Below are 13,923 nucleotides of genomic sequence, written 5' to 3' on the forward strand. Positions count from 1 at the left end.
AGAGGTAGAACCTCCCTGGCAGCATGCATCTCCCTTGAAAACTCCACATATTTGAAGCAGTTGTATTTTATGATTTCCGTTCTTTTGCAATTGTTAACTTAATTTTTTTAAAACTTTTTTTTTAGGATATTTGAAGAGAGTGAACATCCATCTTTGCTAAATGAGAAACATCAACTGTATAAACCATTACATGTCCCATGCATTCCTCGGAAAGTAGTGCAGTCCGTACAGAGTATTAGATTCTCAATGCAACAAACAGAAACAGGTGCAGTGTGTTTAATGATCTTTCTGTGAGGATTTTGGATTATTTTTATGTAAATGAATGGAAACCATGATAACAAATCTAGCCAACTGCTCCTACTGTGATAGTTGAAGTCAGGCTTTCAATGGAAGTTGGGTACTTACCTGTCTTTGTGTTCTGAAAATCTTCTATGTCCCATTCCTCTCTTTTCTGTGCAATGAGTAAAGTAACATGGCAGGTATACCTGATGCATAGTGTCAGAGAAATCTGAAACATACCTTTGGCACTGTTTGTGTAAATACAGTAAATATTAACCGAGTATTATTTGCAGTAAATTGATCGATACTTTCATATTTTGTGATAATTTTCTTTTAGCTCTCTATTAACAGGAAAATTTATAAACTTTGTTCCCGAGTTCAGTTCAACAATGCCATGCTTTGGATACTTAATCCTATTGACAATATTAAGTAATATTTGTTAATTTAGGGAGAGAAGAAAAAGAAAAACCTATGGAACTTCCAGTGGCCACTAGCCGTTCCTCCAGCCTTGCAGAAAATTCGTCACAGGTATGCAGATCTCCCACTGGTAAAAACATGAGATTGTATAATCTGTTTTATGCGGTTGTTTAAATTTCAAATACTTCAAATATACCTAGTGCTATTGTATCTTACTTGTAAAACTTGTTAGCACTGGAACCAGGATGCTAATCTTGGTAATCTGCTATTACTTGATAATCATAATAAAAATCTTTCTTTGGTGCCATTTCTAATTCAAGTGAAAATATGTATGTTCTTACAAAGTGCAACTGGTAGTCATAGTCAGCATTCTAATGCCAAACTTGAGGTGGACCATCTAGCCAATTAATTTTGTGAAATGGTTTTTAAAATTTAGAATAACCCTTGTAGATTCACTTGGTTGTATGGAGCAAATTTCTGGAATTCTAAAGGAGGAACATAATCTTCTGTTACTGATTAACTGTCAGTCACCTACACCGTAATGAAAGATTTCATAAAGGACTAAATATGCAGGATGCTATACAGGACCACCTACAGTTAACGGATCAGTTCTGAAGTTCAACCAGAAACAAAAATCTAGGCTGAGAGGAATAAAACTACGAGCAGCATTGCTTTGTACACTGAGGAGTCCACAACTACATTTTCCATCTCCCACCCCATAAACAAATAGTTCCTATGGCACTTTATTGAAAAGGTGAAGCGTATTGCAGCTTAATATCTTGAATATACAAGCACAAAAAAAACCCAATCGAGAAACAAGTTGGAGGAACAACTAGCACAGTTATGAAAACCAGTAATAGAATCTCATTAAGTGCAAGAACATTCATAGGACCAATAGATTATTAAAGTATAAAAGGAGTACTCAGATAAGGTAAGGTCATATGAGATAAAATAGTTTGCAACTACGTTCGCTGTGCAGAAGCTTGGGGAAGTTTCTATACCAAAGCCTTTCTTTGTAAGGGCCATCTCACTGGATCTATTTAAAACCAAATTTTAATGAACAACAAAAATTGTCAAGTAAAAAAGTAACAGAATCATTTGTGATTTTCTTAAGAATTTCAAGGGAACTGAAGGATGAAGTGAGTGACCCACTAAATGGTTTAGGATGGAGCCTGTGGCAGAAGAAGAAGCCTTCATAAGATAAGACAACATGAAGGGCAATGGCTAGACTGAGTGGAACAAGACCAGGAGAAATTTCAAGCAATTCTGATTTGTGACTGGCTGAGGGAGTTGAACATGATAAGGATGATGGAAGGGCTGTTGCCAGGGTAATCCAGAGATGAGGATAGGAATCTGGGACCTAGGATTCCACTTAAAGAGTAGTGGGAAACAGTAAGTCAAGTTTAAGGGAACTTTAAGAAAGTGTGATAGCAACAAGGAAAAGAAGATGGAGCCTGAGGAAAAATAAAAAAGATTGGAAGAAAGGAGGTTGCTAAGCTTCAGAAAAGGAGCACTGTAAACTACAGGAGTTGAGTGGCAGACAGATTCTGCATAACCGGCCTTTTTGTCCCCCACCCCAAACTGAATTCAATTTGGTACATTTTGCAAATTAAAAACAAACCAGAACTAGCAGCTCCCTGTGAAATACTGTATTATCTGATGCTAAGGCATAGATTCCTAGTGTCACTCTGCCCTTAAGGCACAAATACATGCAACATACGTATGAGAGTTTGGGCTTCTGATCTGATGAAGATCCATCTGTGTTTTCTGCAGTTTTTCAGTCCACACAGGAGACATATCCACTGATGACATATTCACTCACTTTGGCCTTCGGAGGTGGGGACAGGCCTGGTTCCAGCCCTTTCTGTGTTGTCAAGCAGGAGCAACCTGGCTGCAGTAGTAGAAAAAGTGGATAAAGTTTGTAAATTGTGTAATGTTATTTGCATGACAGAAAAGTTGATTATTCACCTCTAGGCATCAATGCTGTGAATGAGACTTTATAAAATGGTATAGAAGTTGTTTTGGGTATCATGCTGTTAAAATGTAGGTAAAGCAAAGGTAGGCAAAAAAGGTTTCATGTTGCCTGACCTCCAAAGAGAGGTTAAAAGAAGGGATTTCCACAATCTAAGGAGAAATCAGAGTGATTTTGTTGAAGTGACAATTTCATATGCTGCCTCATTTGAATTTTTTGCTATGTTTTAGACGGTTATTGACACTGCAGGGACTAATAACCCACAAATTGCCCAAGCTGCATCAATACCAAGCTTACAAAACCAAATGCAATTCAGGTAACTTTTCTTTAATAAAGTAGGTTTTGTTCTTGAGATTAAGGTTTGTGGAAATAATCCATATTCAGACAAACAGTAATTTTTGTCTTTTAGACTGGTAATTCCTCCAAAGCAGACAACTCCTAATCAACAGTTTGAGAGTGAAAATGCAGTAATAGGTAAAGTACCACTGTTATTTTTAGATAGGATGTGCAGTTACTGTATTCTGGATCACATAATTATAAAAGAGAAAATTCTAGGGGTCAAATTTTCATTCTGGTATTAAGTAAGCCACCATTTGTATTCCTTTTCCACCTTGATTATTTAGTTCAAACTTTGAGTATAGCAGACAGGCAGAGTCCTAACTTAAACAGAGACTGAACTGCATAGTAATTTGGGATTCATTCTGCATTGACCATTGCTGATGAAAGGAACCTTCTAGCATCTCTTGTAAATCCATGCTCTAGCCTCAAATTACTTGAGTAAAATGAAATCCAGTCTGAAAATCTGCCCAGAAGGCATAAGAGAATGCAAAGAAAAGGGATATAATAAACTCAGTAATTTAGGAATCTTGAAGCATCAGATTAAGATTATTAAAAATGAAAATTAACTTGAGAAATACATACAGAATGCTTACAGAAAAAAAACAGGGTAGTTACATACACCTATAGTTTTTGAAATCACAAGGCACGGAGCTTCAGTTTAAATATATTTTTTCTAATCATACTGCCAATTTAGATGCATGTCAAAAAATATAGTCTATTTTTTTATAAATATGACTCTAATTATGTGTCCTGAAACACAGGATCTTAACCTGCAGTGCCTGAAACATTGCATGGTCTGAAGCTTAGAGCACAAAGTCTGATAACATTCTTCTCATTTCTCATCCTGGCTTTTGCTCAGTTCTTTAAGATACACTCATCAGTGTCACATGGATGCGCTTTTTGTATTGTCTCTGCCTGGTTTCTGTTGACTGGTATTAGCAGTCTCAGAGGGCAGTAGCTGGATTAGACAAAAATAGCACTCTCGGGGAACAATAGCTAGGTTTGAAGAACATACCGAATCATATGAAGCAGCCCAAGCATTGCTTTAATGATAACGAGTAAGTGGCAGAATGAGAGGTAACTGTTACGGACATAGTCACAAATTGGATTATTATGAAAACTACAGAAAGAACGCTTTCTTACCAATAGCAATGCCAAGTTAGTAACCCTTTTTCAAGGATTCTTTCCCACAATATAATTTTTATTTATCTGTTTAAAATGCTGTTATAATACAAGCAGTGCTGTCTATTTTGTGTAGCAAACCAAGAGGCCAAATGCGGCGATAAAGAAGCAGAAGACGAGCCAAAGGATTCTTCGTATATACCTCAAGTAAGCAAAGCATTTCTTATGTCATAAGTAATTATTTTATTTCGGATAGTCAAAGTATCTTGACATATTTGAATCTATTGGCAAGAGACAAGTCTCGGAAACTGGCATAGTGACTCATTGTAAGGCACCCAACAGGTGAGAAGCCAATCAATGCCTTCTGATTACTAATATAGCGATCATTGCTCTTGGTCATGTCAGTGTTCTGCAGGGTTTTATGCTACTTTAACAACAGGCTCTTTAGGATGACTATCCCATGCACATCATATAAACTTTATAAATTGGTGCATATCATTTTCATCAGATGATCAGACATTTTGTCTCATCAGCTGATGAGACATTTTAAAAAAATGTGTGCATTTGAAACTCATTTCTCCCACAAAACTATAGTAAATAGGCTCTGTGCTGGCTACGGAGTCTGTATGGTTCCATTGGCACTGCTTTTCCCAGCTGTGCCTGAATGTGAGAGCAAGCTCACCATGCCATAATATTCAAGCCAGTTGTGTGTCCAGCTTGCATATATAGGTGATATCGAGATGTGGTTTAACACCAGCCAGCAGCTAAGCATCACACAGTCACTTGCTCACTCTGCCCACAGCCGGATGGGGAAGAGAATCAGAAGGGTAAAAGTGCAAAAACTTGTGGGATGAGATAAAGACAATTTAATAGGTATAGCAAAAGCTGTGCATGCTAGCAAATAAAATAAGGAATTCATTCACTCTGTCCCACCTGCACACAGTTGTTTAGCCATTTCCAAGAACATAGGCCTTCATCACACATAACAGTTACTTGGGAAGACAGATGCCGTAACTCCAAACATCCCCCCCTTCCTCCTTCTTCCCCGCAGCTTTTATTGCTGAGCATGACGTCATATGGCGTGGAATATCCCTTTGTTCAGTCGGGGTCAGCTGTCCCAGCTGTGTCCCCTCCCAACTTCTTGTGCACCCCCAGCCTACTCGCTGGCCAGGCAGCATGAGAAGCAGAAAAGGCCTTGACGTTAAGTGAGCGCTGTACAGCGATAACTAAAACATCTCTGTGTTATCAATATCAACAAATCCAAAATACAAGCTATGAACTCAACCAAAACCAGTACACAAGATCAAGTTTGAGATTCTTTTCATCTTCTGGTTGGCTCACTACAGGCTGATGCCTGTAGGCAGCTGGTGGAGAAGAATGTCTTTAAAGCAATATTGAGTCTGGTGGAAATTGCTGCACAGAATCCAAGTGTACATCCTCATTTAACATTTTCTGAGGAAGAGGAAATATCTTGGTCAACTGAAATAATACATTCTGATGGTGGCGTTCCTTTATTTCACTAGGGAGTATCAGGAGGATTCCAGTGTGACTTGAGTAAAATAGTTCTTTTATTAAAAATCAGTGTTTTCAGTCAGTTCACGAGTTTATTTTTTGGATGCAAATTTTCATATATAGTTTCATTCACAAGAAGTCCATTTTAAATTAGATAAATTAAGGTTACAGTTTTAAGTATGGTGAATATGTCACTGTGAGCATTTTATTAAAATACTTTTATTTTTAATGAGAATAAAAATAACTAACTAACCCCAAAACATATAATGAATATATTTATACATAAATGGACTGATGATATTTTGGGAAACTTTATATGCCATAAACATTATTGTATATTTCTTTTTAATAGGACATGCAAACATGTTTTAAGTCAAATGAAGATAATCCTGACACAGCAGAAGAAAGCGCAGAGCATTTTCTAAGAGCACCTGAAACACCTGAGTTTGTAGGAACGCCTGATCCAAAGGGGAAGAAAAGCCAGTTCTCTAAAACGCCTCCATTTGACTTGTATGATTTCAGCTTTTTGATTTTGAGCAAAGTTGTATTGATGTTTATCGTATAAGCATTTCCGCTGTTTTTGACAGATGCTATAGAAAGACTTCTCTAGAAAGCTCTTCTGAAAATATTCAGTTTTTTTTCTGAGTTATGCTAGGTAATTTATTAGATTTTCTTCTTACAGTATCGTTTCCACTTGAAGCTGTTTTGAAAGAGAGGGACTCTGCTTAGAAATATATGAGACACAGGTTCTCTGTAGCTCCTTTGCTAAAATTGTCTTTTCCTGCAGAAATATTTGTTACACCACTTCCTATCTTTAAACAGTTTTTTTGGTAAAAGGGTAGGGAATTGGTAAGAACACCACCTCACTTTGCTTTAGAGAGTTGTGTTACCCATTCTGTGTTGCAAGAAGCAATTATTGATGGAAGCTATGGCAATCTAAAAAAAGTCACACAACAGAAAAAGAAAAAAGAGAACAAAAAAGCCATCTATGCTACTTTTACAAACTACTAATGTAGTTTCTTCCTTTCTGTCTTTACAGCATTCACAATTTAGGTTGTGAAGAAGGAACATCAAAATCTCCAGCTTTCTTTTCTCTCCTAAACTTCTCACAGAAGTCACCTGGCTTTAATTTATTTGATTCTTCTGTGTTTGGGGCAGAAAATTCATCTGATGAGGTAAAAATGAGGACTTGAGAATATTAAATATCCACAAAGCAAAATAAGCTAGAAACCCAGCATTGACAGTGAATGCGTTTTTTCAGACTGATTACCTTTGTAGCAAATAATTTTTTTTACTAGCTTGCTTAATTTTACATTTGATATCCTTTGAAAATGCTTATCTCCTTTCCTGGTGATCCCCCTGTGACGAATTCTGATAAAGTATGAATCCCTGCCATATGGGCAAGATTGGATCTTGTGCAAATATACAGGTGACTAGATTTGCAAAAAGGCTTCTGGTTCAGCGTTGTGATGCAAAACCTTAGGCATGCGAGTTGTGAATTCTGCTAGGGTACCTATCCTGTGTGGTTTCATCTTGTTGAAGTGGGGAATCAGGTACTTAAAACTTTATTTTTTCCCCTCCATTTTTCACTGAATGCAGAACACTGAGAAAAGGAAGAAAGGACTATCTATTAGGAATACTGAAGACCAAATATGGATTAGCTATACTTAAATAGAGGGGATAGGTAGGCAACTAATTGGAACAGGGAGTGGAATCCAGGTCTTCCTTTTCCTTTGCAGGTTCGCTAACTACAGTGGTCTAGAGTAATTTTTACTTGCCTGGGCTAATAGATAATTGGGTATTCAGGACAGCTGTGTGTCAGCACACAGTGCAGTGGTTAGGTATCCCTCCCTGGCAATGCAGATTCAAACCCCATTATGCAAATGAGGGATTTGAACCCAGGTGTCTCCTATTTCAGTGGGTGTGCTCAATCTTGAGGTTACTAGATAAAAGCTGAAGGAGAGAAGAGGGAAAGCACCATTTTATTTTGTATTTGGCAAGATATGTGTTGTTGATATCTCCCAGTATCAGCTGTATGCAGGAGAGAATAGACTGGTGAGCGGTTTGTGAACTGTTTAGGAATGAGGTAGGTATTAAGGCACCTAGTGCTGTTAGAATCCATGTTATTTGTGCTTGCTGTGTGGCGGAAACCAAGAATTTCCCAGCCTCTGGCAGTCATGTGGGATTCTCTGAAGTTAGATGGGAGTTTTGAACGTCTTCATTTGGACTTAAGTATCTGTTATAAATTCAGCCTAAGAACTCTTCTCGGGAGTGACAAGTGGTTATTCTGCTACTCTTTCTGGCAATATCAGGTCATGCTCAGTAGGCAGTAATTATATTGTTGCTTAGAGGTTTTCTAAATTGTCACAGAATGAAATAATTTTGAACCTTTTCTATTTAAAAAACAGCAGGAAGCCAGATCAGATTTTGGTCTGTTCTCAATCTCATGTTTCTTTTCCCTGACAAAAGGAGGGAGTGCATTTGCAGATGTAAGCAAACATCATGAAACCTATCTCATCGAAGAGTCTACCTTGCAAATTTAGGGACTGATGCATACATTTAAAGGCAGATTTTGTGAAGGCTGCTAACATGCACTGGGATAGTGTCTTTCTCACCAAAAGCAAATGAACTGATTATGTATCGGCAGTAAAGCTTATCTCTTGCCTTTCTCATTCATTAAATAAAATGACTGTTTATATTTCAGACAAATGAAAGTTATTCTGTGGGAAACTTGAACCCTCTGTCCCCACACAAAGATATTGGTAAGTCTGAAACTCAGATGTACTTGTGTATGCCATCTGTCTTCTGCTAGTGCTTATACGATTGACAAGCTCGTGATCCTGCTTAAGAGGACACCTTTGGTTGTCTAAAAGGATGTTCATTTGTGATATTGTAGTTCAGTGGTTTATTGTGTTCATTTGTGTTTTGACTAACTTAAATCTTTTCCTGCACGTTTGACTTCAAATGTATGAGATATCATGAAAAAAGAGGTATGAGAAAGAAAAAAATGGGGATAGTGTTAAGTGGGTTTGAAGCAAACTGAGAGGCACTGCAAGGGAGAAGAAAAATTGTAAGTGTTGAAGCTTTTTTCACTAATAAACTAAACAGTTCTTGTAATGTAAAAATCTATAGTACTTGATAAATACTATTTAACTTAAAGCTACCAGCTTAGCATTGGAAAGAGTACATCTGTTGGGTTTTTTCCTCCCTCAACTAAAATGAAAAGAAAGTTTCCATTTGGTTAAAGAAATCTCGATAGTAAACTGACTTCCATCAGTTTAAACTGTTGGAGGTACACAATGTAAAAAATAGCAGAAGTTAGAGAGAGGAGAATCAGACTTAATAAACAACATTTTCCATTCATACTAAGTGAGCCACACACACTTACACATTTTGTGTGAAATCCTGACTTACTGAAATGAAAGGCCAATTTTTTGCCATGTCAACGGGATCCAAACTTACTCTTGATCAAACACTTTTCTGAAAGGCACTGTAATCTACTCTTTTTTTTTTTTTTTTGAGGTTCTGAATGTGCAAAGCTACTTTTTTGAAGTAGATGAATGTAAGGTTGCATGCATATGTACCTGTTGTAGAGAGAAGCGTATGAGTTTTGCGTTACTAGATATAGAACTTGGGTGTTTTTGTGTCGGTAGCTTTGTTCCTCCAGATGTTTCAGTGGTTGATTGCATTGTTCTTTAGAGAAGAAAGAATCTGAAAAAATATATCAGTTTACAAAGACCTCTGTTGCTTAGTATTGAAAATATTTCACCCAGTGTATCATACAGAAGTGTTTTGTTGTTCTAAATCTTTCAAGTACTTCATTCTATGTAGATTCTAATCATGCCCTCCTTGATGTACCATTTCTAGCACAGAAATAAACACACAACTGTAGGCTGATACTCAGTGGGATGTTGGGATTACAATGTTATTAAAGAAACATATGCTGAATGCAGTATTCTTTCAGTAAGATTTAATCTAATAATAAATGTATTCCATATAGGAAGCTTGTTTGGGAAATCAGACAGTGAGGATGCATTTGCCTTTCCCTTCCCCTCGGAATCGATTTCTCATACATTTGGAGATGGAAAAGATGACTTTAGTTTTCCATTTGCATTTGGACAGGATCAGAGATCATTGCAGTCTCCTTCTGTGAAAGGTTTTCATTCTTCCTTACAAAATACAAAGCCATTTACGTTCTTCTGAATACCTTTGAGTTCCTTTTAAATTCTTTTCCTACTTAGCCTTGACAAACGTTTTCAGTTTCTTAAGTTAAAGTACAAAGCATTTAATCTTCTCCTTTCATTTCACGTAAGAATACATCATTACAATTGCTGCAAGAGCATGTGTATGTTCATCAAGCACACATGCTTTGAGATGCAGTTTTTATTTTATTTTCTAAATGTTGTTTGCATAAAATGTTATGATATGCTTTTGCTAAATTGGCACTTACAAGCAGCACAAATATCATTTTACAGTAGTGTTGAATTAATTCAATATCTGTGAGAGAGCATCTAACCTTCTAGATGAGTACTTTCAGCCTCTGATATAAACTAACTTTTATACAAAGTGTTAGTAAGAATAACTGTTTATTGTAGCAATTAAAGCTGAATTTGAGTTAAAGACAATGTTCTTAAATTAGCTGTTATACACAGGATATTTATAAAATTTTTTTCAATAAACACTTTTGTTAATTTTATGTAAAGTTTTGTAGGTATTTCTTAATATCTGATGTGAAATAATGTTGCAATTGTAGTTAACATTTCAACTGTTTTCTACTGTGAAACACTGAAAGCAAGTTCCTCTATCTTTATCTAGTATCTCTCAAAAAGAGATACAAAAGCGGACAGTTCCCAAAGTCTAACTGTGGTCAGTACAAGTATATTCACCAGTTCTCCATAAATGTCTTTCCTTATGGAATGGTTGGCCGTGAAGACAATAGCAGGGTTACTCAGCAAGGAACGCTGGCCATTCTGAGCCACCACAGCACTGTGCTCTGGATCCTTCAGAACCATCTCCTCTAGAACCTGCAGTTTCATGTTTATGGCCTTTGAGGGAAATACCAGATCACTTTTGAGTTATTGTTTTCTGTTACATGTGAAATACAGGCTACTAATTTTTGAAACTCCTTATGAATTTGTAAGGGAAATTGGGTTTCTCAGTCACTTACTATGAAGTAATGGAAGCAAAGCAAATAGAGGAGACCACATCATTCAGGAGACTTCACGGAAGACATTGCAAATGCACAAACTAGTCAGAAGGGCACATGGACTGAGTGGAACGGGTTGACAAAAAGCATCCTACCAGTATAGTCTGCACAGTCTGCCAATAAAATGTCAACAAAGTCCAAAGGGGAGTAGAGTCCCCTTCCCTCTGCTGACCTGAAAAGCCCTAAATGACCAAAAGCTCGCTTATAGGTTATCTATACCACTGCTTCTTTTCTGCCAAACTCCTAAACCCCTTAGGACTATTTTTGTGCAGCCCAGCTTCTCCTTAAGTACTTGCGCCTTAATTTTGTGAAAGTTGGATTTTTTTTTTTGTAAACTGGAGCGGGATTCAGGAAGCTTTAGTGAAGTGCAGTTGAGATCCAGCTAATAAGTGAGACACATGGATTTGGTGGGCTTTATGGTCTCCAAATGTGGATTTCCACGTTAATCTATTTAAAACAGCTTTTCTAATCTACCGCATACTTCACAATCTGAAAAACATAAGGTAGAGGCAAGTTTGGGGGCTTCTCTATGTTACTTGGGTAGTGTTCTAGGGTACGCTACTGGCAGATATTCTGAGATCATTTAGAAAGCCAGAAAGAGTACAATTTTGTTTCCTCAGTTATTCCATAACTGAAGCTTGCTTTCCTGTCTTCTGATGAATTCTGTCATCCATGTCTCGGACATTACAGTCCGGTAGTCAAGGCTGCTGGCTGAAGTGGGAGAAACCATAGTTCTAGGTCTTGCTGGATGTTTACTTACACAAATTGGATAGGCTGATTAATAATATGGAAGAGAAAGCTACTTCAGAAAAGGCAACCACTCAATATTTGGGATACTTTTCTGAGATCTGAGAGCATCATCTGCTTATAAACATGCACTGAGATCTTTCATTAGTATCTGTCCAATTCTGCCTAAAAATGATCCCGTGTTATTATGCCTATAAAATCAATAGCAGTCGTGTTGCTGGATTGCCGAGACTAGCATGTGTCACATTGACCAATGCCATTTTGTTTTTGTCCTTTACATACCCACCTGACTGCATCCATCTCTGGTCTGAAAGCGTAGACAGCGATACTCCTGTCAATGTAGTGGGGGCTGCTTGAGGGCAAAGTGCTATTTGCTCACTACCACTTGTTATTTGCAGTTATTGCCCCCATGGTGCAGATACAGAAAATGGACTGTGCAATGCAGAGTCAGTAAGTTTAATTTGCATCACTGTCGAAAGTGTGGAAAGCTAACTTAGCTGACTCTGGACTCCAGTGGATGAGGAACAGGTATTACGCACATGACTACAGCTTAACTAGAGACCAGTAACCTCCAGCAGCAGGACAGCAATGGCAGCTGGGAGCTGTAATCTCTTAAAAGCAGTGCAGCTGTCTGCAAAGTGGTAATATGGTTATACTGTGTACTTCTGCTGTGAATCCTTGGAGGTGGGGCTTGCCTTTTTGTTCTGGCCTTATATTGCACCTAGTAAAATAGAGCTCAGGTTCACAACTGAGCCCTAAGGCAATAACAATAAAAAACCTCTCTTAAATAAGCAGAGCATGGATTTGACTTTGAATCTTATATGAGTATCCTAACCAGAAGGGAAATGTTTATTTAGGGCCCTGATATCTTTATTGTTCCATTTAAGTTTTTAATGATGTTTTTGACAGAATGCTATTTAACTTGAAAATTCCTTGTAAAAGCCAGCGTACCACCCAGCATTAGGTTGGTGCTGGTTAAATATATTATGTCACCAAAATGGTCAGAAATATCATGATATTTGAATAAATCAATTCTTGAATTTGTTGAGTACAGTCTTTGAACAGTGAAGAATAAGATTTACACCCTTACCTGCTGCTGCCAGGAGGAAGGCAATGATGCCTTGGTTTTCTTTCTCCCAGAGAAATAATACCTATATGGAGATGTCATTTTTCTGATCAGAAATAACACAAAGAACATTGCACAACAAGGCAAATGTGGAGAAAAGTGGTCTTCCAGTAAAAAAAATTCATTATAACTTGTAAGGTGATATAACACTTTGACTAGAGCCCCATCTACTATTTTACTGATGCATAAATGTAAAGCATGCCTATAAACAGTCCAGGATATTTGGCTAACAAATAAACAACAGCTTGTTATAAGCTAAAAAATTAAGAAGCTGAATGTTGGCATAAGCTAAAAAATTAATTTAGAAGCTAGGAGGTAAAGACTAATGGAGTTACTCCCAGCAGTTGTGGGATATAACATTTATTTTAATGTAATGCTGTTTTATGGCTTCACTCACCACCTCTGATAGAAAATTAGATGTTCATCAAACTGTTCCCACTCAAAAATCAGGTTTCCAGTTAAGAGCAATTTATTCATTTTCTGTAACTTAGTCTAAGTCTATCAATATAAAGCATATATGCACAGCTTAACATTCTTTAGGACAAATTTCATTGTGCTGTTATAGATAAAAACCACAAGAGTTCCTTAATTTTAGGTCAGAAAAACTGTTCAGTGTTCAAGTATGAATGGGGTGTGTGACAGTGTTAAAATTGGTTCTTTACCATATTAAATTTTCAATGACAACATTGTGTGAATACTTTGAGGGGGGGAAAAAAAAAGTATATAGCATCGCACTGTAGACTCATCTCCTATAACTGGTCACTCATGTGTAATATAGTAAGAGCAGCCAGAATTCTGGGTTGGGAAAATTGCAGTGATACAAGTGGCACAAAACTGAGTTACAACCCACAGTGTTGATTAGAGAACAGTAAATGTCCATAGTGGCTCTATTTCTAGCTACCTGTTAAGATTAGTAGTAGGGTGCAAAAAAAAAATAATCACCTGGATCTTCAAACATCAAAAAATTAATTAAAACTCTGGTTTCAGTTGCAACTGTTTACAGTCTGAGTTGCAGTCTTTCCACACAATTCAAGAAAATTACTGCACTGAACCCCACTGAAATTCTGTACGTTGTTGCCTGCCTGGTTTGGGCCCTATACAAAGAAAAAATTTCTATTTCATTTTTCATGTCAAGACTGTGAATATAATTAAAACTTAACATCGGAAGCAAAAGGGCATCACTGCGTCTATGTGGGTAAATGC

General features: G+C 37.2%; 1 protein-coding gene across 1 annotated transcript in view; it reads left to right on the plus strand.

The window, feature by feature from the left end:
• CUNH14orf39 (chromosome unknown C14orf39 homolog) overlaps positions 1-9,844 on the plus strand; it is a 30,434-nt gene extending 20,590 nt beyond the window's left edge. The window contains exons 9-17 of the mRNA XM_009461696.2: positions 126-265; positions 728-807; positions 2,899-2,984; positions 3,078-3,142; positions 4,266-4,336; positions 5,994-6,151; positions 6,681-6,816; positions 8,346-8,403; positions 9,642-9,844. Coding sequence (XP_009459971.2) covers positions 126-265; positions 728-807; positions 2,899-2,984; positions 3,078-3,142; positions 4,266-4,336; positions 5,994-6,151; positions 6,681-6,816; positions 8,346-8,403; positions 9,642-9,844 — 997 coding nt within the window. The remainder of the gene's footprint in view (positions 1-125; positions 266-727; positions 808-2,898; positions 2,985-3,077; positions 3,143-4,265; positions 4,337-5,993; positions 6,152-6,680; positions 6,817-8,345; positions 8,404-9,641) is intronic.
• Positions 9,845-13,923: the final 4,079 nt, after the last annotated feature.

The sequence above is a fragment of the Nipponia nippon genome, unplaced genomic scaffold (assembly GCF_047370975.1).
Source record: "Nipponia nippon isolate SJK-2023a ecotype South Korea unplaced genomic scaffold, ASM4737097v1 scaffold_11, whole genome shotgun sequence".
Taxonomy (NCBI): Eukaryota; Metazoa; Chordata; class Aves; order Pelecaniformes; family Threskiornithidae; genus Nipponia; species Nipponia nippon.